Source organism: Thermobia domestica, chromosome 1, assembly GCF_964235325.1.
Source record: "Thermobia domestica chromosome 1, izTheDome1.hap1.1, whole genome shotgun sequence".
Lineage (NCBI taxonomy): Eukaryota > Metazoa > Arthropoda > Insecta > Zygentoma > Lepismatidae > Thermobia > Thermobia domestica.
In genome coordinates, this window is record NC_137454.1 from 286,391,456 (window position 1) to 286,418,024 (window position 26,569).

The 26,569-nt window shown below is 33.3% G+C and overlaps 1 protein-coding gene across 8 annotated transcripts in view; it reads right to left on the reverse strand.

The window, feature by feature from the left end:
- The window catches only part of LOC145661197 (uncharacterized), a 453,672-nt gene that overhangs the window by 13,818 nt on the left and 413,285 nt on the right, over positions 1–26,569 (reverse strand). For all 8 annotated transcript variants that reach the window (XM_081726653.1, XM_081726657.1, XM_081726655.1 and 5 more), the window contains 4 exons: positions 23,294–23,439; positions 19,003–19,158; positions 16,453–16,531; positions 14,110–14,264 (listed from right to left, as the gene is read on the reverse strand). In XM_081726653.1, the coding sequence (XP_081582779.1) occupies positions 14,110–14,264; positions 16,453–16,531; positions 19,003–19,158; positions 23,294–23,439 (536 nt within the window). The remainder of the gene's footprint in view (positions 1–14,109; positions 14,265–16,452; positions 16,532–19,002; positions 19,159–23,293; positions 23,440–26,569) is intronic.

The window sequence follows — 26,569 nt, forward strand, 5'->3', positions numbered from 1 at the left end:
CTGGGTATTTTCCTCTCGTTTCACTAGTGCTTGCTCCCAGTTTATGAACTCGTAAAAAATAAAAGCCAGTATAACGCTGTTTGGTGTACTTATGCCTGATCTGTTCTCACTTGCATTTCAGTTTAATTGTGGCAACGAATAATCGGCAGGAACACTTTCTTTTATCTTTCCTTCGAAACAAAGGGTATAGAAAATGCGTGGGATATATATATATATTTGTTCTCAAAGTTTGTTAAATAAATATTTGTTTTCGGTCGCTTTACCAATTGTAATACTGTCAAAAATGTTAAATGCTCTCAAGAGTTTCTACATCAGTCAACACTTTCTAATGAAAATAAAATTACATTAATAGTAATAGTAATAGTAATAGTAATTATCACCACAATTACAACTCTAAGTGATAAGAGAGACTAAAGAAAATTTCTACGAAGTTATGATTTACTTAAGTTCAAGGATTAAATGTTAAACTATGTAAATTGTAAACTTTCTGATATCTGAATTACGACGGTAAAGCTGTGAGTTTGAGTGTTGACCCCCACCCCTTCTCTTCAATTATCTTTCGTACAGTTTGTAGGAGTAGAGATATGGGGTTTCTGGGACAAACTTACCGAAACCCATTTTAAGTGAATTTATATATAAAAATTATATGAACATATTTTACGAAAAAGTACTACGCTAAATTGTCTATTATTAAATTAGATTAAATTATAAATTATTAGAAGATTTTTCAATTAAAAATTTTCCACATGAAATTCTTAATTTTGTTACTTAGAACAAATTATTTTTAATATTGCACATCACAAAGAACTTTATGACATACAACGTGATTCAGGAGGAATGTCACATAATTTGTTAGATGATTCTACATTTGAAAATAAACCGAAAAAGTCCTATGAACGTGTCCGATTTTCGATCGTTACGGAATTGGAGCCGGTTGAAGACTACACACATCCATGAATGATTATGAAGACAAATGTGAATATTACTTACGGAAATGCCGTATGGGCGCTGTGGTGGACAGAATAATGCTGAAACAAATGACTGATCCATTCTACAAGAGGTGCTCAAAACATCTTCCACCCATCTCAATGCACTTGTAAACGCGTTGGAGGGTGTGTTCTGTTGCACAACAAACATCATCTCAGCGGGCTTTAATGCGGGCAACAGCGTCGGTGATGCGAGCTGGTAAAAACATAGGGAAATAGGCCCATAAAGTTGTTGAATAGGATGAAGGAGAACGATAAGTTCTTTACGTGTATCCACCTTTGTAGCGTATACATCCCCCCTTTAACCAAACCCATAAACAAAAGTCTAATGGGGTTAGGTCGAGTGATCTGGGAGGCCAGTTAATGGATCCGCCACGGTCAATCCACCGTTGAAGAAATTTGTTATTCAGATACTGGGATACTTGTCTGGTACAGTGAATCGGTGCAACACTCAAGCACGACATATACGACCTCACGACTTCTCACTGATCCAACTCATGATTGCGCACTGGGTACGCGTGTAGCTCACAATGGTGCGGTGCCATCTGTTGGAGAACCCCACACCTCTTGTAGTATGGATCAGTCATCTATCCCACCATTATTCTGTCAACTAAGGCGCCTACACAACATTTCGGTAAGTAATATTCACACTTATTTTCATAATTATTCATGAATGTGTGTAGTCTTTAACCCGCTCCAGTTCAGTAACGATCGAAAATCGAACACATGTTCATAGAACTTTTATCAATTTATTTTCACATGTAGAATCACAAATTATGTGACATTCCACCTGAATCACCCTGTATAATCATACATCTAAAACTATTAAACTCTAAATACATACATGCTTTAGTTCTCATTTATCTTGTAATGAACCCACAGCAAAGTGTTTCAAACACATCTCTTATTATCTATACAACTTAGAACGAGTTTTTTCACTTCTACACTATATAACTTGTACTTGTACCTTCTATTAAATTCATCTTTTTATAATATTCTTTTCGATTGCGTAAACAGTATTTGTATTCATTAAAAGTGAACCCTTCATATACAACATTCTTCTTACCTTTGTACCTTTTGGTTTTTTAAAATATATTTCTTTACCGAATATATTTTACTCTTTATTTCTTAGATCAATTTCTCGTGATTTAATTGAGTACATTTTTTTATTTTTATTCGATAAACTCTTCTATAATCGCTCCTTTATCCTTCATTTTACCATTTTCTTGCTTATGGTAGTTCGTATCTATTATTTTGCGGATAATATAGTGCGGACACTCGAAGAAATTATTAAAACTTTCCATATAAACTAAGTCTAGCTCTATGGCCTAAGGAACTCGGAGGTTAAATGCAGCGTTGACAAAAGCTCTGCACTGACTTCTATCCTTAGCCAACTGGATCCAGTTTCTACTTCGTATTTCTATTTCTTCGAGATTCATCTTAATATTGTCCTCCATCTGCGTCTAGGTCTTCCTAATGGTGTTTTTCTGATTGGTCTTCCAGTTAAGACGTTGAAACCGTTCCTACTTTGTTCCATTCTGGCTACATGACCTGCCCACATAAGTCTCCTAGATTTGATGACCCTAACAATGTTTGGTAAACCGTACAGGTTATGTAGTTCTTCGTTATAAAGTTTCCACCATTTCCCATTCCAGTTCCTCTTGTGACCAAATATTCGTCTCGGGATCTTGTTCTCAAATACTCTCAGTCTATGTTCTTCCCTAAGAGTAAGCGACCATGTTTCGCAACCATTCAGAACAACAGGCATGATTATCGTTTTATATATTTTAAGCTTCAAATTCCTCGACAGAATTCGCGACAACAAGAGGTTTTGAACTGAATAATAACACGTATTCCCTGCTTTCAGTCGACATTTAATTTCTTCTTGAATATGGTTTTGGTCTGTTAATAGTAATCCAAGATATTTGAATGTATCCACTTTACCAAAACTATTATTTGATATTTTAACGCATCCATAATTTGCTGTATTATGATCCCGACGAACTTCAATGTATTTAGTTTTATGTGCATTTACTTCTAAACCCATTTCACTGCAAGCGTTTAATAAGATCTCTGCGTTTCTTTTTATTGATCTCCTATCATCCTCTATTAAATTTATATCATCAGCATATGCCATAACCTGGGGAATGCCAATCAACTCTAGGCCCTGGTTCCTATCTTTGATTTTCCTTATAGCGTACTCCAGGACAAAGTTCAATAATACTCCAGTTAAAACTTTGCATATAGGAAAGAAATTTGGTTGCACTGTTTTCCGCTACCCAGTACGTTTTCGCATTTTTAAAATTCTTACGCACACAAAATTCTCTTAAAATTCTTTTACGCTATTCTTACATAAAATACATATTCTTGAAAATTCATATATATATAATTCTTTCACATAAATTTATCTTAAAATTTTTACAATTCTTACACACAATTTTCTCAAAAATTCTTATACGCAATTCTTCCTAACACAAGTTTCTCTTAAAATTCTTACAAACACAAAACTCTATTAACATTATTCACACAGGTCGCGTACATATAATCTTTCTTATACTTTTGGGTTCCTTTTACTAGTTTTTGTTTTGGAATTTTTCTTACATTTTTTTATTTAAAAAATGCTTTTTTTCTTTCTTCTTACTATTTTTCCCCTTGGAATTGTTGTTAATTCATTCGTTACTGTTTTCGAATTGATATGCTTAACTTCATTTTTTCTTTAATAAATATAGAGCCAGAAATTAATAATTCTCCTACCGTACATATAGCTAAGTGAAATAATAGGGAATTTATTTTAAATGTAAAAAGTACAGAAGAAAGATTTGAATTAACATTTCTTCTGAAAAGTTTACAGGATAATGATCTTTTAAGTGGTGTAGGTCAGATAATTAACGCACAAGGTGAGAAAAACATACAAATTAACACCAATTACCGAGCCGTTCTGCGACAATATTGTTGGAAACAATAACCTATATTTCTGATTGAGAGATAACGAGAAAACAACAAGTCTTGTTTTAAATATCTAGTTAAGGCAGAATTATGTGCGAAGTTTCTTCTTCTGAGACTTTGGCCAACTTTTCTCCTTTATTTTATTTTATTTTATCTACAAAATACATTGCTCAAAGCTCGAATAGTCGAGGCGCTTGTTACTTGTACAAGCTCCTTTCTTATTATCTTTCTCTGATGTTATAGGTATTTGTTTGCTGGAGACCTAAGAGACAGACAACGGAATTTTTAAGGAATATTTACACGTCGTCAAGAAATTGCTAGATCATGGGTCGGACCTAGGAAATGCGGTACAAGAAACACGGAAACTAATTCTATTGGCTAAAATTGGTACGAACGCCATCCAGTATCTTCCTTTTTTGTTCAATATTCACAACTTGACACCATCTATTTCAATTTATTTAAGCCTTCGATTCCATTAACTATTCTTGTGTAATTTACAAAATCTCCAATAAACTCAGAATTTATGGGCCAATCGTATCCTTGTTGAATAGCTACCTAGAAGGTCGCACCTAGAGAGTCGTCTTGGCAAGATCGATTTCTAACCCTCTACTTGTAACAGCCGGAGTAGCACAGGGGAGTGTACTTGAACCACTCTTATTCCACTTTTATTCATATTGTACATGTATGACCTGACTAATCGCTTCAACTCAACTGTGCCGGTGCTGTGCCATTAGTTGTAGTTTAGAATATTTATTAAATGAATGCAACAAAATGGGGATGAAACTGATGTATAGCATGGTATTTAACTGTAAAATTATGGTTGAATTTAAATAAAATTTAAATGTTTTAATTTTGAAAAATGACTAGTTGTGGGAGATAGGTGAGACAGAGAAAGGATATGATTAAGAAATAAATGAAGAGCATTAGTTTGATATTTTGTTATGATTGGTGTTGTTTCGGTTATTTAAGTGATGAAAGTAGTTTTTTTTTTTTTTTTTTTTTATGAGGAGCCTGGATGTTTTTTTGAATTAGCCTATAATTGGATTTTAATTTTGTTGGATTGCTAGGGGCGTTGAGGTTTTTTTTTTTTGTGATATGTTTTTGCGATAATATTTTTTTATATTTTTATGCCACAATTTTGTGGTTAAACTTAAAACGTGTTTGCGGCGATGAATCCCAGCAGTATCCTGTTATTTGTAGACGACTACAAAATCCACAGGAAAGTTTATAGTATAGAAGTCTCCACGCTACTAAAAACGAAAAATATATATTTTTTCTGGTGTAACACATGACTCCTAAAAGTGAATCCCAATAACAGTTCATCCATAACTTTCTCCTGAAGAAAAATATTGTACACACCTAATACAACAAAATAATCAGCCTATTCACAAGTCAATGGTTTTAAGGATCTCGGAGGTACTTTTGACACAAAACTAACTTTGATAGAACATATATACACTATCACTAAGCAATCGATGCACATTCTAGAATTTCTGTAAAGACTAACAAAAATACGGAATCTCTCTTCCTTAGCAACGTTCTACAAGGCAATAATTTCTCCTAAAATGGAATAGTATTCACCTATCTGGACAATGGCAGCTCCTTCAAACCTATGCCGGCTAAACTCAGTTCTAAATTTCTTCCTTGCAATAGTATATCTTAGAGTACCTCGCATACGTGCGATGACTAAACACGAACTGTTACAAACACTAAATATTCAATTACCTGACACTCGTCATAAAATCAGTGACCTCAAATATTTGTATCAACTCACACACGGTCAATTCATTACCGAAATGTTACTCTCAGATTTGTATTTCAGGATTCCAATCAGACAAACATGTAACACAGATCTTTTTCATATAGTGCGACCTAGACTTTCAATAGTTCAACGTTCTCTGTCCTACAGGCTTCCTAAATTATACAACGAAATGTCACACATACCCGTAGATTTATTTAATTCTGAAGCTGCACATAACTGCACTACGAAGTCATTTTAGTGGATAAACTTTAGTCAGCTATTGTCAACCTTTCTTTTCATTACTTAAATGTTATTTTGTTTATTATTATTATTATTATTATTATTATTATTATTATTATTATTATTATTATTATTACATTATGTTTTCATCTCAGATTTATTTGATATTCCAGTGTAAACTGGCGTTCAGCTGTATCTGGAATTATCGTAAATAAACAAAAATAAAATAAATAAGGTACCTTATTGTCTTTTTCCTTTTGAAATGTTGGGACACAGGAAATGTGGTATGAGAAGATCGAAACAAAATACTATTAGCAAATCTAATATTGCACGATACTGTTCGCTTTTCTTTTTGTTAGTGGGGGAAATTAGAAATTTACATAATTCCCTCGGTATATAATTTTATTTCTCTCCTTGTTTTAAGGAAGAGACACACATAAAGGTAAACAAATGGAATTTTTGTAAAACGTGTAAGAACCAGAGCATTACAGCAATTTACACTTATAGACATACACTTATAGACTTACATTTATAAACTTTACAGACATATTTACACTTATAGAGAAATGCAAAAGAAATTTCTCAACCAGACAGGATACAGAAATTCTCTTTTTCTTCTCCTTCCCTTCTCCGTTTATAGCATTTGGAAAGGAAAATTCCTACAAACTTGTCTATCTATCTAAACGGAATTAAAAGAAAAAAAATATAAGAACGGTGACTAAATTTATCTTTTTCTTCTCTTTCTGTTCGATTACAACAACTGTATTTTATATAGCAAATACAAATACTCGATAAATAATTTAAAAACTTGAATTCTTTAGATAACGTACTATTTTCACATAAAATGATGCACAGTCGAAAACAGAGTTGTATGTTAAAAAAGCAGTGATATACAAATATTATAACGACAAATCAAAAAAAAAAAAAAAAAAAAACTTTTCTTCTGTGGCTACCAAAAGAAAATATATATATATATATATTTTTGGGAATTTCCTATATAAACCGAACAGATATCTCCCCAGTTTTTGTGTCTTTTACTAATGCATCAACATAAGTGTAATTACGGAAATCGTTAAAAAGAAAGCAAATACTTCGAAATTTGTAAACAAAGCTAATTCTCGTTATCTCTTTCGGAAAAAGAGTAATATTTTTGTTTCTTGTTGTTGTGCTAAAACGGATACTGTCTCTAATCTCTTATATTCGTTTATTTCTTTAGTATATTTATCCAAAAATGTTTTGGGCTTCTCTCCTAACGCTAATGTTTGTAATTCTCTGTCTCTAAAAGATTTACTCGAAGGTATAAAATAAAAATAGGCTCAATTTCTTTTAATTTACACGTTTTACGAGAATGTGATAAATTAACCCGTTTTCTAAGAACTTCTACGCTAGCCTTCTCGGAATGTACAAGACCCAAACTAGAAATGAAAATCTCTGGACAAATAGAATTAAGCAAAAATTAGATCTAAAAATTAGTGCTTTTCCACGCTTTAAATAACACAAATGTTCCAGAATTACCTCGCTACTGGAATTTTGCTGTTGTTCAATACGTATTAAATTTACAAGCAACAAATTAAAACTATAAGCAGAAAGGGTGTAACCTATTTGCTTTTGTGCATTGCTTGGAATGCCATTTTATCGAACACAGACTCCTGTTAATTTCTTAACAGTAAAATTTCCCCAATAGTTATATTATAAAAGTTTTGCCTCTTCCTTAACTACACAACTGTTCTGCAATTTCCTAACTAATTTTTCCCAAATCTCACGGATGGGAACGTTGTAAAATGGTCCATTTATTAAATACCATTTTCAAGCAGTCTCAAACAGGATCAAACTTTACTGTAGTTTACAAAATTTAGTGTAATCGTTATAAATCGTAATTCCAATCTGGTGATTCCAAATTCCTGTGCAAGACGAGAAGAAAACGTCTGTTGTAATCCTCGGTCGCCCTCGAAGATTTCATCACATAAAAAATCACTTAAATGATTTCCAATTACTTTCTAAACACCGGACCATGTGAGTTGGAAGACGAATTTGTTATAAATTTTCTTAGGACAGTTTCTAGAATTCTAACGAAGACAATCGATTCTTACGGTACGATCATTCTTAACTATAATTTATAAACTCTCCTTAATTTCTTCCGACTTCTCTGGATCTAAATCTATTCTCCTACTTTCCTTATAATCAATAATTGTAATTCTCTGTAAAAATAAAAATAAAAATCATTTCTTGCTTAATAAACACGCCCAAGTATTGTGTGATGTCCAAATCTAAAACAAGGTAGGATTCCTTTCTAAACGTTTCTAAGTTCTCCGCACAAACTAATTACAACTTTCTTACAAGGCTGTCTATAATCTTTATTATAAATTAACTAAAAATGTTAGTTTTTTTTTTTTTTTTTTTTGTTTACCTTGTAACATTGTAAGAAAGTTGTAATTAGTTTGTGTTTAAGATGGACACAAGACCTCTTTATCATAATATCTAAGTTCTCCGGTAATTCTGTAATAAATATTATAATTTTATATCAGAAAGTTCAACTTTATAGGATAGAACTGGTTCTGGATATCTTTTCTCATTTTGTGTAAAATCAGCGTCCACAGTTTGTCTAACTGCAATAATTTTGGCGGATTCTTGTGATACGAGAAATAATTTTTGGGATTTAAAAACGTGTAAAACGAGGGAAGTAGTTAGAAAATCTAGATCTTAAATACTAATTAAAGCTGCCACAGAGTCAGACTATAAAAGAGGACCTGTTGTTTTTCTCTTTGTTCTCTTAATCAGAAATATCGGTTATTTTTACTTACATAATGTTGTCGCAGAACACCTCGGAAATTGATGTTCAATTGTGTATTTTTCCTTTCCTTGTGCGTAAATTATCTGATCTACATCACCTAAATAATTTTTATGCTGTAAATGTTCTTAAAGAAATGTCAATCTAAATCGTTTTTCTGTACTTTTTACACTTCCCATAGATTCCTTTATATTACACTTAGTATATGTACGGTAGGAGAATTATTAATTTCTGGCTCTATATTTATTAAAGAAAAAAATAAAATTATACACATCAATTAGAAAACTGCAATAAAAAATTAAAATAATTGTAATGGGGAAAAATAGTAAGACTTTTAAAAAGAAATTGTAAGAAAAATTCAAAAACAAAAACTAGTAAAATAGACATGGAAGTATAAACAAGAATATATGAACGTGACTTGTGTGTAAAAATTGTAAAAGAACATTTCATAAGAATTTTAAGAGACTTTTAGGTTTGCAGGAATTTTAAGAAAAAACTTGAGTGTCTAAGAAATTTATGAGAAACTTGTGTGGAAGAGTTATAAGAATTCTAAGATAAACTTGTAATAATTATGTGTAAGAATGTTTAAGAGAATTGTGTGCGCGTGTGTGTAGCACTTTTTAAGAAAGTTTATTTTTAGGTAAGAATCGTGTAAAATAATTTTAAGAGAATTTTATGTGTATAAGAAATTTAAAAGAGGTTTGTATGCAAGAACTTGTGAAAGGTAGCCGAAACTGGGTAGCGGAAAGCACCGCAACGCATTTCGTAGCTATATCAAGATTATACTACATTTAAGAGAATAATGTGTAGAAATAGAACTGTATCATGATCCAGATGAATCCATTAAAAATAGGTCAATGTATGTAATTAATTATAGTAGAAGAAAGCGTGCATCTGTAAAGAAAAGAACAAATATAAAAAAAATGTTCTAGATTTTGGAGAAGCTATAGCTGAAAATGCAATTTGCTATGAGATTTTAATCTGTCAAAAGAGCTTTACATATGATTCAAAGCGTGATAAAGTTGTTGGATATTAGGAATAAGGTTGTTGATAGAAATTATTCATGAATTTGGGAACTGTCTTATGAGTTGATAATTGTAACAGCCTGTGCAAATAATAGTTAGTTAAAAAAATGTGATTAGAATTACAGATAGATTGATTGTGTAAATCAAGTTTACCTGTAATAGGAAGAATTCGGTTACGAAGATTTAGCGTACGTTGTTAGTGATTAGAAAGATTCAGTGTTCACCCACTTGTGTAACCCTTACTAATGTAAACGATGTTCTCTAGTTGAGTTAACTGTGTTTAAGTATTTTTTGAAATACCGAATTATTTTATAGTAGCTAACAAGTTTTTACCACCCACAAAGTAACGGGACGACAGAAAGAGCAGTACAATCAATTAAAAGGTACTTAATCACAGTTTATATTAGTAAGGGTTACACAAGTGGGTGAACACTGAATCTTTCTGATCACTAACAACGTATCTTACGTGAACGCATTATTCTCAATCTGTGCTAGTTTTAGCTTCCTCATTTATTCCTCTATATATTTGTACCGAACTTCCGATCATACGCTAAATCTTCGTAATCGATTAACTATTATTTGCATAGGCTATTACAATTATCAATATCCAACAAAAGTGATTAAATAATTTTAATTATGTTGAAATGTGTTATTTATTGATTTTTATGGATATATATTGCAGGTCTATATATATATATATATATATATATATATATATATATATATATATATATATATATATATATATATATATATATATATATATATATATATATATATAGCAATTTTTATGGATATATATGCAGATTAAGTCGTAAATGAAGATTTTGTGTAAAATAAATAATGGCAAAATATATGTAATTTCTTGAGTAACATTGGAAATATTGAAAAAAACGAACGATTATTAGTTTGAAAGAATTAAAAATACATAAAGAATATAAATTTCAGAAGATGGAAAAGATAAAAAGTAAGTTTGGGTCACATTTTAGTCAAATATGATGAAATTAAAATGTTTCTCCTCTTCAATTTACTAAGCATATACCAGATAAAATAATAGATGCGATAATTAAAAATGGGCTGTATATTAAATGTACTGGATTGAAAGATGATTGTTCAACTTTATAATTTTATGTTAATAAAAATGAACAATTTTTAAAAAATATTTTCTACATAATAAATTAGTAACGGCATCACAAATTAAAACAAGGAAACTTAGGAATTATTAATTTACATCTAGAGGAAAGTAAACCAAATGAGACAATCTTATGAAAATTGGTTAAAGAAAAATCTGATAAGAATATTAGTGCATTTAGATAGGAAGTATAAAACCCTATTACTATAAAGATAGAATAAAATACAAAATAAGTGTTAAAAGAGATGAAGACAAATAAATTGTTTATGCGTTATGACTGTTTAAAAGACCTTTCCAATGGATATATATGCACCAGTTAATTTTTAAATGAACCTATAAGAGATAGATTTTTTAAAAACTTTCCAAGAAAACAAGTTTGTACGTAACCTCAAAAGAAATTTATTCAAGATAACACGAACTGATAATTGAAATTAGTAGATGTTTGTTTGCATTAAACTATGACCAATGAACTGAGTTTAAAAAAATCATTATTTCCAATTGAAAATAAAGTTAATAGAAGATTCTACTATCAATGTATATAGTTTTGTTGAGCTGAGCGAAGCGAAGCTCTTATACTCGGGTTAGCCGTTTGGTTGTCCGCGAACTCCTCCTAGACCGTTTGGCCGATCTCAACCAAACTTAGCACGCTGATAGAGTATGTCGTGCTGAGTGACAACATAGGTCGAAATCAAAAATCCGATGTACCATCGAGGAATAATCACCGAAAAACGCTTCCTCCTAGACCGTTTGGCCGATCTCAACCAAACTTAGCACGCTGATAGAGTATGTCGTGCTGAGTGACAACATAGGTCGAAATCAAAAATCCGATGTACCATCGAGGAATAATCACCGAAAAACGCTTCCTGATTACGTAGTTTAAGCTCGCTCAGCTCATTTCATTGCAATCGGGTATATCCATTGCATTCCTAGTATTATATTAGTTATCCTTATATTGTGTTCTTGTGTGTGTGTGTGTGTGTGTGTGTGTGTGTGCGCGTATGTTTTGTGTTTATGTATTTGCGTGTGGAATGTGAACCAATGTATCGTGTTTTTTTATTATTATTTATTTATTATATCAAATAATTTTCAACATTTTGTTAGTAGTTAGGTGTAAGAGAGGGTCATATGGTCCTAACCTCGCCGCTGTAGAAAAAAAGGCAATAAATAAATAAATAAATAAATAAATTTACTCACTTATAATTATCTAATTCCTTATGTAAACTTTAGATGATTTATATAATTATAAAAGTAACGAAAACTAAAATAATCGATTTTTGTTATATTATTCTTAGACTTGCGAACCTATCAATACACCGAGAAAGTTCCACTTTTAATTTTATATTGATTGCAGTTTAAATTTTTAAATTCGGTCTTCAAGTAGCCGAGATGTACCAAATCAAAAATTTCGGGAATGTTTTACGCGGTTATTTTTTACTTTTGGAAAAGATGTTACTCTATAAAAGCCTTGGTATTTTATGAGCAGTACGTATTTGAAATCCCGTTATAATTAACAAAAATATTAAATTTTTTGTAATTTTATTATTAGATATAGGCAACCTTCATTATATGGAGAAATTCCGCTTCTGAATCTAATTTCTACATTCGTTTGAATTTTTATATGTTAATAAATGGCGGAGATATTGACGTTTATATAATTTGAGATTTGTATGTTAATGTTGCCAGTACACCTAACAATTTTTAGAATAAGAGCATAATCTTTATTTTTGAAAATATCACTTTGAAATTTACGTACGTGAAAATTTCCACCCTGAAAATATTAGGTGTAAATATGATAATTTCATCGAGTGCAATGACAACACTGCATGTCTTTAAAAACACATTTTGCAAAAGTACAATGATACCAGGCTAAAGAAGCCGATGTCTTCCGAAGCAAACACTTGACAAAGCTGTTAGAGATTTTGATTTCGTTCTCTCCAGAGTGAATGCCTTGAATAAAAAAAAAATCTCGGCTTATATGCGTGTTATACGCAGTCAGTTGTGACAATCATTGTTATTTTATAATGTGACAAATCGTTTGTTTTTATATTTTTCTAGGTTGTACACAATTGGAAAACAGGTAAGGATTTGTTTTTTACATTACGAACAGATCACGCAGGGAACATGATCATTTATAGGGTCACCAAGAAAGTAAACTTTTCCTTTCTTTTTGCGTTAACTGGTTAAAGACTGCTCTCATCTGTTTTGGTGCAAATACATAGTAAAGCAATTTGTATATGGGTATGTATCTTGAAAACGGCAAACACACATTCCAAAGCATATATTATTTTTATTTTTTAATAAATTCTCAGGATTTAGGCGGTATTTCAAGGAATATGTTTCAAATTTTTTAAATAAAATATACGTTGTAAAGATAAAGTACTAATGTGTTATAGCTTCCACGTATTTTCGTTTTGGTTTATAAGCTCTAAAGATCTATGCGCTGTTCAATAGAAAAAATTATATGTTCAAGATAACAGAATCAAGAATTTTATATGGAAAAATATTTAATCAGAAAATCTTATAATCAAACATAATTTAATCTAATTTAAAAATAGACAATTGAGCATAGTATTTTTGGTAAAATTTATGATTATTTTATTTATAAATTCAATTTCAAATAGCATTTGGAGAAGAAGATTGTTCCAGAAACCCCATATCTCTACTACTGTTTGTCTTACGTTCAGATATATGATGAGGAAGGAAGTTGTGGCCCTGGCCTTTAAATAGACATCATAACAAAGACGGAGCAAATGACATCGTTGACAGTGAACTGTCCCAGATTTAACCTCTAAATCACGTCAGGTTCGGAATGTGGATTCTCCTCGCCTATCAGTCGATGATTTTTACGAAGCAACTCAGGGAACACTTTTGATGATGACTTTGAGTGAGAAACATTTGTTGGCGAATATTTCTGCATGGTCTCCATTTGATTTCGTCTGGTCACGATCTCTTTAGCTGTGGTCACTCTCATGGTTAAACATTTTTCAGACAGTTTCACAAGTCTGTTATACGAAAAATGTGTGTCAAGTTAGAGTAACGATAACCGTTCACTTTCGGCGCCATTTCACTAGCACTGTGACATCGGCAAGCAGATACATTACATTGAGACCATGACGACGGTTTCATGTTTTCATCGCAAATATTCACATGACAGCAGCGCTGTGAAGTCTGTCGGATATAAACCGATCATCCTTCTGTGGCAGCGTAACATTAATTAATGTTCAAGTACATGAGTAGTTCTAAATACTTACCAGATCCATGACATTATCTGGCATTCGAATAGAAAGGCCTTCGAACGCATTTCCATGTCCATGAGGGAAGTTCTGGTATTTTTTAAACTGCTCTTCTTGAGCCACTCGCTTTTTAGGAGTGCCTTTACGTTTGCGAGACTTTGAAGTTGCATCAACTAACAAAAAATAATAACAACAATAATAAATAAATAATAGTAATATAACAAAGTACAGAAACTACCTGACAAAATACACAACACAATATTATAATCCTAATTATTACATGGTCACAAATCAGGGGCGTCATTTAGGGGGGGGCAGGGAGGGGCATTTGCCCCCCCCCTGAGTTTGAGATGTATATAGATTTTATCAATAGAATAGTAGTAAGTTAGTGAAAAACGCGAAATTTTACTTATATCAAGGGGTCTTGCCCCCCCAAGCCAAATCTGAAATGACGCTACTGTCTCAGATCGAATTATTAAACTGAAAAGGGTATATGAACTGAAGACAATTTTTATTCATTATGAAAAACTTGCTTGAACGTTCGGGGGAAAAGGCTATTTACATCTGAATCTGAGTGTGTCCGTAAAAGACAGTCCCACCTGTATATTTTACCAGGCCCAAAAATCTGTCTGTTATTGACAGGTGTCCGTTAAGGGAAATTCCACTGAATATACTTTATTACTCTATACGTTAGTAACTCGTCTTGTGTCGTATTTTCTTTTTTCTTTTCTTTTTTTCTACCTTAATTAAGGGAAGTCAAATTAAACAAGTATCCCTTTAAGTTGAAATTCGTGCAGTGTGCAATCTTAATAAATAAAAGACACAAAAGTGCTTACATATTTGCACAGTGAATTAATTTATCAAGCCAATTATTTTGGTTGCCTATCTGCAACCATCTGCACAGACTCACCTCAGAAACTTGTTAGAATCGAAGTGTTTTGTCTTTTCTTCAATACATACTATCCTTGGTGTGTGATGTGTGATTCTGAATTTATATAGTAAAATTTTAGTAAACCGAAGTTTGAAATAACTAATGTACAAACTGATGAAAATGGACCCTCCCCTACTCTCCTCCTCCACTTGTCAAGGATATATGCAAAATTTCTGTACCAAAACATCAACATTCCAAAATCATAATTTCGCTTCTATTAATAGTAATTCAATTTTTCTATTAATTTCAATTATGTAAAAGCTATACTATAATTTCAGAATTAGACATTATACACCAAGGATACTCGCTTTGCAATCAATAAAATTGAACTTTTGGATTCCCAGCGCCTTCGAAAATGGGCCTGTAGACGAATGCATGGTATACAAATAAAATCTCGTAGCCTAAACATTGACAGTCACAACCCGCAAACCAATTTCTCGCGTGGCCAAAACCTCACAGAACAAATTCTCGCCTGGCTAAAACTCCCAAGGCAAAATCTCGCTATACAAAATAACGCAAGCGGAAATCAATAAAAACAACACGAAATAAATAACTTTGTAATAAACAGTACAAAATAAATAGAAATATTATTTAAAAAGTAGTAAACAAGGAACCAAGACAACATAGTAAGTCATCAATTACCGTTGAATTCATTCTTCTAGTCGCTGCCTTAACCTAAATTTTTGGGTATTTCATATTCTGGCCACACTGTAATTTCTATGGATGGCAACACTGAAAATTCTTTGGATTCATATTTTCGGTTGTAGTATAATATTATCTATTACTGTAGTCAATTACATTTCATTATCTCTTTTCACTTACGAAAAACGAGCAAAAGAAAAATGGTTAGTTTTTGCATCATTTTTAGTAGTCTGTCCCCTTAAGAGTTACAAGGATGTTTCAAGATAAATAGTCCATCGCAAAATTTCATAGTTCTTTTATGTATCCATTTAAGAGTTACAAGGACGTTTCAAGATAAATAGTTCATCCTAACTGCTAAGCTATCTTTTTTTTTCTGTAAAGTTATTAAAATAACTTATTATGTTAAAATAACTTACTATATCTGGTCCTTTATTTATAATAATTATTTTTCAAGCAAGTGTTGCATATTATCATTAATGTGGTTATATCTTATTTTAATGTTTATATACACAGATATATATTGAACCCCCCATTATACACTGAAGAAATTACCATGTCGAGATGTCCTGGCAAGATTTTGTTCTACGCGTGATTTCGTAGAGCGAGGTTCTGGCCAGGAGAGATTTCTGTTAATTGAGGTTTTGTATCCAAACTGGTTGCAGATACGCAGCCGAAACAATAGTCTTGATACATTAAAATATCGCGCAAATACGTAATCAATTTCCTTACTTATCCAAGTATAACTACTTTATTTAAATGGTCTAATCATCTGTTACAAAATCTAGTACCTGTTTCATCAAATGGAGTATTGTTTTCCAAGCTGTCTCTCACACGTGAAGCATCTTGCAGCTGATTCGTGTTCTGCAACTGAATTAAAAATAGCTGATCAATAATATGTATTAATTACATATTAAATACTGACAATTACTTATTTATAATGAACCATACGTTTCTCCTACTAATTCTAAACATGCATCGCAGCTTTTCTCAACTCTCAAACACTTTTTCTAAGTTGTCAACACCATAACCCCACTGAGAGTAAGAACAATACTACGGAAACCTTAAATTAAATTATAATATACCTAATCCGGTCAGGAAACTGAACACAGTTCTAGAAGCTACAACACTGCCCGTTGGGAGGAAAATGAAAGAATCTTATTTTTGTAGAAAGGGAGATACGTAATCCGTACACGTTTAATGGAATAGAATGATTGCGAAAACAAGGTACCAGTAATAACGCTAGAAAGTTGGAAAAACAGCGAGCGATATTTTCAACCACATTTAGAAAACTGAAAATCAGTCACATGTATCATTACATCCTTTCTGTGATACATAACTAACTCAGTAGCAATATTTATTTCTGAAGCTTATATAGGCAAGTTAGATCCTAATTCATCAAACAGATATTTTCGTAAAGGTTTCATGCCCAACGGCTAGAGCGTCCACTAAGGACGAGCCCAATTACGAAAGATAGGAAATTAAACAAAATAGGTACAACATATTCACGAGGGCATTAAACGAAAATATGAGTAATTGATTCAGATTTCTCAGTACCGTATTAATTTTGCAAGAGGAAATTAAGGAATTGGTGAAAATCATTACAATGAAAAACATTATTTTCTAAAATTCGTCGGGTAGGCTCCGCAAAGTTCTCAGGATTTATAATGTTTTTTTTTTTTTTTTTTTTTTTTTTTTTTTTTTACATGTAACTTTTTAGGCCGTTTAGATATATCTTTGTAGATCAGAGCAGTTAAGAAATTTATTTTTGGAAATTTTGACAGCTTTCTTGATGTTAACGGAAACATTTATCGATCCATGCTCTTTAGAGTTTTTTCTCTTCTATTAGGTATAAATACATCTCGAAGTTTTGATATGTTATATTTATCCAGTTATCTATCTATCTATCTATCTATTAAGTGTTTTATTCCTTTTCTTGAAACTTTCCTCCAATTTACCTGGTTACTCGTTCTTCCATTAAAATACTCAAAATAGTAACGGAAGCTTTGTGAATCTCCCTGCACACTGACGACAGTCTGTTCGTGATTCGAAAGCTAAATGTTTTGACTTCCAGTATATAGTTATAAAAATATATTAAGATTTTTTTTTTTTACTTTTATATAATTGAATTTTTACTGCAATCCTAAATAATAATAATGTACTCATAACACGCCAGATATCACAGTGATAAGCAAAGGGAAGGGAGAGTTGTATCTATAGACATCACAATACCAAACACACCAAAAAAAAAAAAAAACTGTCAAAAAGCACACAGAGAAAAAAATGGCATAAAAGAACAATGGAATACAAACTGTGAAAATAATATAAGTAGTAATATCGAATACAGGGTGGTCCACAAGACGTTGAAAAATATACTTGAAGTAATTTAATTGAAGAAAAAGTCATAAAGAAAACACAGAAGAGCGTAATAGTGGACATACAAAGAACTGTAAGAAACTTTCTGCAAACCCCAGAATAAAGGGAAAAACAGAGGCGCCAAGTGATATACTTAGATAACCCGTATATTATTATATCGTCTGCTGGAAAGAGTGCAGAAAATAATAATAATAATAATAATAATAATAATAATAATAATAATAATATAATTTATACGCTATATCTCCACCAAAGGCATTTGATGTAAGAATTTTAATAGGATTTAATCTTAGTTTTTTAGTACCGTGAAATAACACTCGCTGTTAGAATTTGTATAGCGTTTATTCTTAGTCTTTGGAAAGAACAAGAAGAAAAAAACCTGATACAACGTCATCCGAAAAAGTTTAGAAACCACTGCAATATTTTTTCCAATTTCTATCATTTTTACAACAGTCTCGAGTATCAATAAAAGACTACTTTGATTGTTTCAAAGCTGTTTGTCCTGTGCAGAACCAAATATAGCAACTTGATTTATCTTCAATTTGTCAAATATGATTCCTTCCGCTCGAAGATGGACATTACAATAGAAAACATTTGTAAGTAGATCATGTTCATTTTTAACAACTAATACCAAAGTCCATTTTTTTTTTTTTTTTTTTTACTCAAGCCTCCTCCTTGACCGATTCTAACAATTAATAGGCCTGATTATGAAATATGAAAGAAACCTCACGAAATTTAAACAAAATAAAGAATTTATGAACGCTGTCGCGGAAGAGACAAACAGATACATATACACAAAAATGCACATCGCATTGAAAGGTAGAAGCACATTTAACAACTGAGGCGCTTTTGGATAATATTAATAGCACATACTACAATAATAATTACTGTAATGTTGTTGATCGCCAAGATTGTTTTCGATGGAAATGAAAAATGAAATAGACAGAATTACAAGTAGAACTCACCTCCGGAACTTGAGAGCTATTTCCGCTTCCCTCATTACTCAAACTTTTAATATCGGGATTGACCTGCAAAGTCGTTTCATTTCCTTTCCTTTTTAATTCCGACGAGGTAGCGTGTTTACTGTTAGATCCTTTCGCTTGTGAAGGTTCTTCCGTATCCTTATGAACAAAATATATTTAGGTTCATCACAATTGTGATTATAAGCAGTTCAATTATGAAAAAAGAAATACACAAATACATGACAAATATGGAACAATACCAGAATAACTGACTAATCTGATAATCGAACGTGACTCGAAACATGAAATCGAAATTAATTACAACACCAGCATAAATTTCTATCCATTCAACTATCATGAAGAGAGATACACCGATATTCGAAGTTTTATTACAAACTAGCATCAAGCACCGTGGGTTAAATTAAGAGAAAATAGTAATACCATTTAATCAGTCACATTTTACTAATACTAAAGCGCTTTCTGATATTGGTCATTCTCGATGATTTTTATTTCTTTCCCCTCCTCCTCCTCCATATTAAGTAGCTGAATTTAGGTTTAAGCGGCATCGAAAGTATCACTATTCATTACAGCGCCCTCCCCAACTATGGATTCGGCACTAATATCGGTCATTTTCGATGATTTTTATATATCTGCTCCCTCCCCTCCGCATGTTGTGGGGCACGACATCGGAAGTGTCATTGTTCATCTCAGTGACTTCGAAAAATATGAATTTGATACTGATATCGGTCTTTTTCGATCATTTTTGTATACCTCCTTCTCCTCAAGTTGCGAGGCTGAATTTGGATTTAAACAGCATCAGAAGTGTCACTGTTCATCTCAGCGACCCCGAAAACTATGGACTCAGAACAAACATCGGATGAAGCCACAAAGACAGTCACTTTCATTTTTTTTTTTTTTCACGTATATCTCCCCCTCCTACATTGCACCGTCAAAGCAAAATGATGAAAATCGTCCCAGTATGTGCCCTATCTAAATATCCATGTTTCAGAATTCTGCGGTACTTCCGGAACAATTTTTATAGAGGTAGTTGGTGAGTACTTCAAATTATATGCCCGTAGCCAAACTACATCTATAAAAATTGTTGCGTGAGTACAGCAGGATTCTGAAACATAGATTTTTGGATAGCGCACATATTAGTTCCTAAGTGAAGTCTTGACCCGACTACAGTAGGTCCCATAGTATTGGAGCTTTGAACCTTTAAAGTTTTTTTTTTTTTTTTTTTTTTTCGTGTTTTCGGCAACCTATAACTCCGAAAGGAAGGATTTGTGCACCCAGGTTGGTCTATACATTTTGTTGTATCTTGCTGTCAGGAATCACCTCCCAAACGTTTTTGGTGTTCGTTTGAAACACCCTATACATATATATATATATATGAAATCGAATTTTCAAGTGCCTAATTTTTAAAGAGGGCACGCGGCAAAGCATGGAGCGCTGCAGTGTAAGCACTGAAGACCGTTGTTGTAGAGGATCTGGAACTGTTGCACAGTGGTTCGAGTAGCGAAACGGATGGAAAAGTATTTGGATACAATAGACGAAAGGAATTACAGTAAATTACAATGACCATAACATAATTATGGAAAGAATAACTTCATTCTACAATAGTAGATTGGCTACAAAGGATGATTTCTACAATGATTTTGAATTTCTAATATAAGACTCAGCAAATGGCTTTTGTCCGTATTTTTGGGGATTCGCACCACTGTGGATATGTAACGAACGAAACAAATGGTAATCCGATAGTGCAGTCATAAGGAAGTATAAGGAATGCATTAACTTCTCCCATGCAAGATGGACAATGAGATGACATATAGCTTTGCGTTATCTTGGAGCAGAATAACAAGCACTGGCTTTGTGGTTTCAGGTTTAATGTACAGTTACATAGATCGTCATGGTCATTCGCCAGCATCCGCGATGCACAATATCCACAAAAGTCCTACCAAACAAGCATAACTCACTGCTGCAACGGGTGTTTTGGTTGTTTGCAAGTGAAATTATACGGAGCTAACAAACAATGAAGGAGACCGTGGAATATCGTAAAGAAATCATTTTCCATTGCATGTCAGCACTCTGTGCAAAAACGTATCTTTTCACTGACGAGACAACAATGAAACACAAGCATTTGGTCGTATTTTCCGAGCCACTGTTAACTCATATGGAATACATCGTCCCACTTTATACAGTTCCCAAGCTGGTAGCTGGCAGACGGTTTCTATACTATAAATGGATGCATCTCTTACGGCTCATATCTTCGGCCATTATTATCCTCAACAGCCACCTCGAGTGTCTGTTGTCTGTTTGTAGATGTCCCGTGCGTGGTGGTTCCTGGAGGGGTTTATCGCAGTTCTTAAATTTGTTAAAGAATCATTGTGATGTCCACTAGTTACCATGGCCCTACAGACTGACTGTCGTATTTTTCTCTCGTTTCACTATAATTTATAAACTCGTAAAAGATAGAAGCTGTTTGGGGTACTTATGTCTGACCTGTCCTCACTTGCATTTCAGTTTAATTGTGGTGACCAATAATTATAATCGGCAGGAATACTTTCTTTTTCCTTTTCTAGGAAGTGCGTGGAATGAAACCAGTTCATACCCGATGGGCACCTAAAAACGGTGTATATATTCGTTCTTAATGTTTGTTAAATAAATATTTATTTTCAGTCGCTTTACCAATTGTAAATGCTGTCAAAAAATGTTACTGCTCTCAAGAGTTTCTAGATACCTTCTGGTGATATATATATATATTCATAGTAAAGCAAATTGCCAAAATTCCAATACTACCTACTAGGGAAACTCAAAAAAATTGACAATATGGAAGACATCTTCATTAATGTATGATGATGCGCGTCTCTCGAAGTTATGACATTTTATATTCAATCGTAAAATGTTTAACAGTTATGACGTAAAATTTCCCGTATCTGAATTAAGACGGTGAATTGAGATAGTATGCTTTGAATTTGATTGTTGACTCCTCTTCCTTGTCAAATGTCTTTCGTACAGTTTGTCTTACATTTCGAAATTTAGCTAGGGAAAAGGGTGTGAACCTGGCCGTTATGTAGACACTACAACAAAAGACAGAGAAAATGACAAGGTTGACAATGGACTCCATTAGATTTAATCTCTGGATTATGTCACGTTCGGAAGGGAATCTCCTGGCCTCCCAGTCGGCGAACTCCACAAAACATATCAGGCTACACTTTCGCTGCTAAATTCGAGTGGACCCCTTTTGTTGGCGAATGGTTGTTGATGAGCCCCACCTGCGTTTGCTTTGCCACGATCTCTTTACCTGCAGGCATTCCTAAGGTTGAACGTTTTTCAGATACTGTTTCACTATTCGGTTATATGAAAAATGTGAGCCACGATATATACAAGGTATAACAAAAAGATACGGCAAAATTTCAGGGATGGATTTCTTATGAGAAGACAGGCAAAAAAAAAAAAAAAAAAAAAAAGAAAAAAAAAGTTCATATGACCATATGACGGGCAATTCATTGTTACAGAGTTACGGCCATTGAGCCGCCTTATGGTGTGAAATAGTCACATTCTGGTCGCTCCTTAATGTGACTCAATTTGAACCTCAATAACTCAGATCCTAATTAAGCTAGAAAGATTATTTTAGTAGCAATGTGTTTCTGAAGGATGAAGCTTTCCGCCGATATGCATTTTATGAGTGTACTCCAAGGGGGAAGAAATGCCATCCCCAAAATCCCGATGAAAAAAAAAAAAAAAGAAACACGTAATTACCCTTTCCTGTCCACCGTGGTACCCTCCACATACATAAAACACATATGAACTTTTTTGCTTATCTATCCACCCCTGAAATTTTGCCGTACATTTTTGTTACACCCTTTCAATCCCAGCTCGCGCCGTGTGGACTTTGTGGTAGACAAACACCGTGCTCGTGGGTTTTCTCGGGGTTCTCCCGTTTCCTCCCACTTTCTTCATTCCACCATTTCACTCATCTCTCATCATCACAGTCTCCTTTAGCCTAACCGGCATAACCGTGGGACGTAAAACTTAAAAATTTCATTTCAGATTTCATTTTGTTACACCCTGTATATATCCTTCCTAATAATCGATAATTTTCGGCGGTAATTCACTAGCATTACCACGACGCTCTGACATTCTTGTCACATTACAGTAATGATGAGGATGGTTACATGTTTCTAGCACAAATACTCACACGACAACAGTGTTTTGAAATTGGTCGGATATATATATATACCAATTATCCCTCTGTAGTACCTCAATATCACAAATAGTTTTAAATTCTTACCTGGTCGGTGATGCTATTTGGAATTCGAGAAAAAATGTTTTTGAACGGACTTCCATGTCCATGAGTGAACTCATATTCTACCAACTGATTATCCCAAGCAGTATTGTCATCTAGACTTAGTCTGCGAGGTTTGGGAAGTGCAGCAACTAACAAAATAAATAAATAAATAAATAAATACACACACACACACACACATATATATATATATATATATATATATATATATATATATATATATATATATATATATATATATATATAGAGAGAGAGAGAGAGAGGGAGAGAGAGAGAGAGAGAATAGATATATAACTAAGTTCAAAGTAAAGGAAGTACATAACGAAACATAGGAACATGATATTATCCATTCTAATTATTACATGGTCTAGGATCGAATTACGACCCTACACATTGTTTATTTTACTCACTGATTGTAATTTAGTATTTCTTCTCAATACTGAGACTATGAGGTGGAACCTAATGCAATGAAGGATCTGAACAGGTTTCTTGGTTTGTATTTGGAGTTTAACGTCCCTCTGAGCTCTGAGGCTATATGAGACGTGAATTTAAAAGGTTAACATGAGATTCAAGTTACATGAGCTCCCACTGGGAACTGAACAGGCTTGTAATTAGTCCGTTACAATTTTTAAAGATTAAATTAATCACTAAAAAATTGTTAGTTTTTAATTTAACGAATTAAATTTTCTCGAAAACTATAAGAAATAGTTAATTTTCAAGAAACTTTATATGAATAATTTTAAAAACTTCAAGAGGGGTTCCACTATGAAAAGGAATAATGCACGATTATTTCCCTAAAATAGTTCCAACTTGCCTTGAAGACCCTGACTCATGGACTTTGTAACGATGAAGTTGCCAATACTGAAGATTATTGTATTTCGTACGTGTGTATATATATGGTTCTGGATAATCACAATAATATTTTAAAACACATTTCTGACCAGAACAAAATGAATTATGTAATGACTATACAATTTTTGTTACAGTTTCAAGGACCTAACGTCCTCTTCATCAGACATTGAGAAAAGACAGTTGACAGCAAATCTTATATCTTCCTCAGCCGTTAGTTAGCATATTCATTTATATAATTTTAATTGTTGTTTTTATATATATAGAATTTAAATTTGTAATATGTAACAATATCATATATTGTTAATACATGTTAATTGTCAATGCAATTTTACAATTCTATTGATCTCTATATAAAATAAAATAAAATAACAGAAATTTGGAAATATTCAAAATGCACTAATAGCCTTTATGCATTTTTCTTTTCTATCACTTGTAATAATTTCTCCCATTGCTCATGTATATTTATACCACTTGTCCAGTTCATTAAGTTCTCCTCTTGTTCTTTCTTTATTCTTCTCGCTTCCTTCCACTTCCTAATAATCTGGAAATTTATTCTTCCAATTCCTAATAATATATATATTGAATTTTTGAATTTGAGTTGCTGCCATTCTGGGGAAAAGATCCTGTTCTCAGCCTGAGAAATATAATAGGGGAGCGTCACATGTAACACCAAGGACGTCAGTCCTTGTACGATCTGTATGAGTAACAACTGACTACAGGATTGGTAAAGATACTATCAGTTTAATTTGATCGTGGCCAGATTGCCTGGACTAGACTTATCGGCTACTCTACCTCTGAAGTCGTGCAGGCTTCGGGCTGTCCATGGGCAGGCTCTTGGCTTTATCTTATGAAGACATGGATTTGGCCAAAAACACCGTCGGCAGGGTTAACGTCATGGTGTACGACGCATTAATAAGGGTCGCTGTCGGCTAGATCAGATGGAAATGCTGTTAGACGGGCCACAGTGCGGCAATTCACTTTTCAATTTAATGTTGGACAACAACGATGTCTAAACAGCTATACCATCCAGAACTATTTCCTCATAATAAGGTAGAGAAGAAAGTGTCTCACGAGAGTACCACTGTTCAACATCTGTTACAAGGCACTACTGACATGAGTAAAATAACACCACCACTAGCCGCTGGAGGCATGGAAAATGTTCCCTAGACAAATGAGTCGAGGTACCAGTTGATTCATGCCGATAGTTGGATACGAGTGCGTTGTCAACCACATAAGGCAATGTATCCTTCTTAAGAGCAGAGTACAGTTCAGGCTGGTGGTGGTGGTATCCTCCTATGGGATTGTTCATATGGGATGAAATGAGACTCCTGATATGTCTGACAACGTTTCTCATCGGTGAACGTTACAAATACCTGCTGCCAGATCATGTTCACTCCTTTGTTCGACTCCAGCACCTTCCCGGCGATTTATATCTACAGCAAGACAATGTTACAGCTCACCAATTCCAAATTGTGGCTCAATAAGCAATTCATGCATGTTAACTTGCTTGTCTGGCCTTTGGTAAATCCCGGATTCAATCACTCAATCCCATTTGCTTGCTTGCTTGCTGCGAACACTTTGGGATGCTGTTAAGATCCCAAGCTCTTGCCGTAGTTACTACTCCGACCAATCTTCGTGGATTATGGGAGGCTGTGCTTCGATCAGTATAGTTCCACAACACTTCCAGTGTTTTGTGGAGGTCATGCTATGTTGCATCGACCCAATCAAAGCAAAAGGGGTACTAGACGCTACTAAGCAGGAATCTCTAATTCAACTGTTCGTGAGTATATATATATATATATATATATATATATATATATATATATATATTAGGGTGGAGCGAAAATTTTTTTTTTTCGAAATGCGAATTTGGATAGGGGGCAAAAATTGCATTATATCATAATACTTTACCATAGAAAATTTCAGCTCTCTGAAATAATTTTTAGCCGGGGCGCAAGGGGCCTTAAGTTTGAAATTTTGTAAATCAATTTCCATTTACTAAGTTACTATTTGGCAGATCTTCGTGCTAAAGTATTGTGCAACTGTTTGGCAGCTTGACGATTGTTATTAGTGTGTTGTACCTGTGCTCGGGGCACGTGTCTGGTTAGCGGCCGTGTTGCTACGTTAGTGATTTGATTAGTTTTGCGCTTTTGTAGTTACTGATGGGTTTATTATCTACCACTGTATTACAGCCTAGTATCTGGTGTTTTTGTTTTGTGCTATAAAGAAGAAAGATGGCAAAATCAACCAGGTAGAATATGTCAAGAGCACAAGAGATGTTTCGTAGTGCCAAAGGTCGCGACTGGAGAACGCTTCCAACTTACGAAGACGTTATGGCATGTTATTTATTTACGCGTCAGCAGCTGAAGGGGGCGGAAGTAAAGAACCAGCAGAGAATTTGGTTTCTAC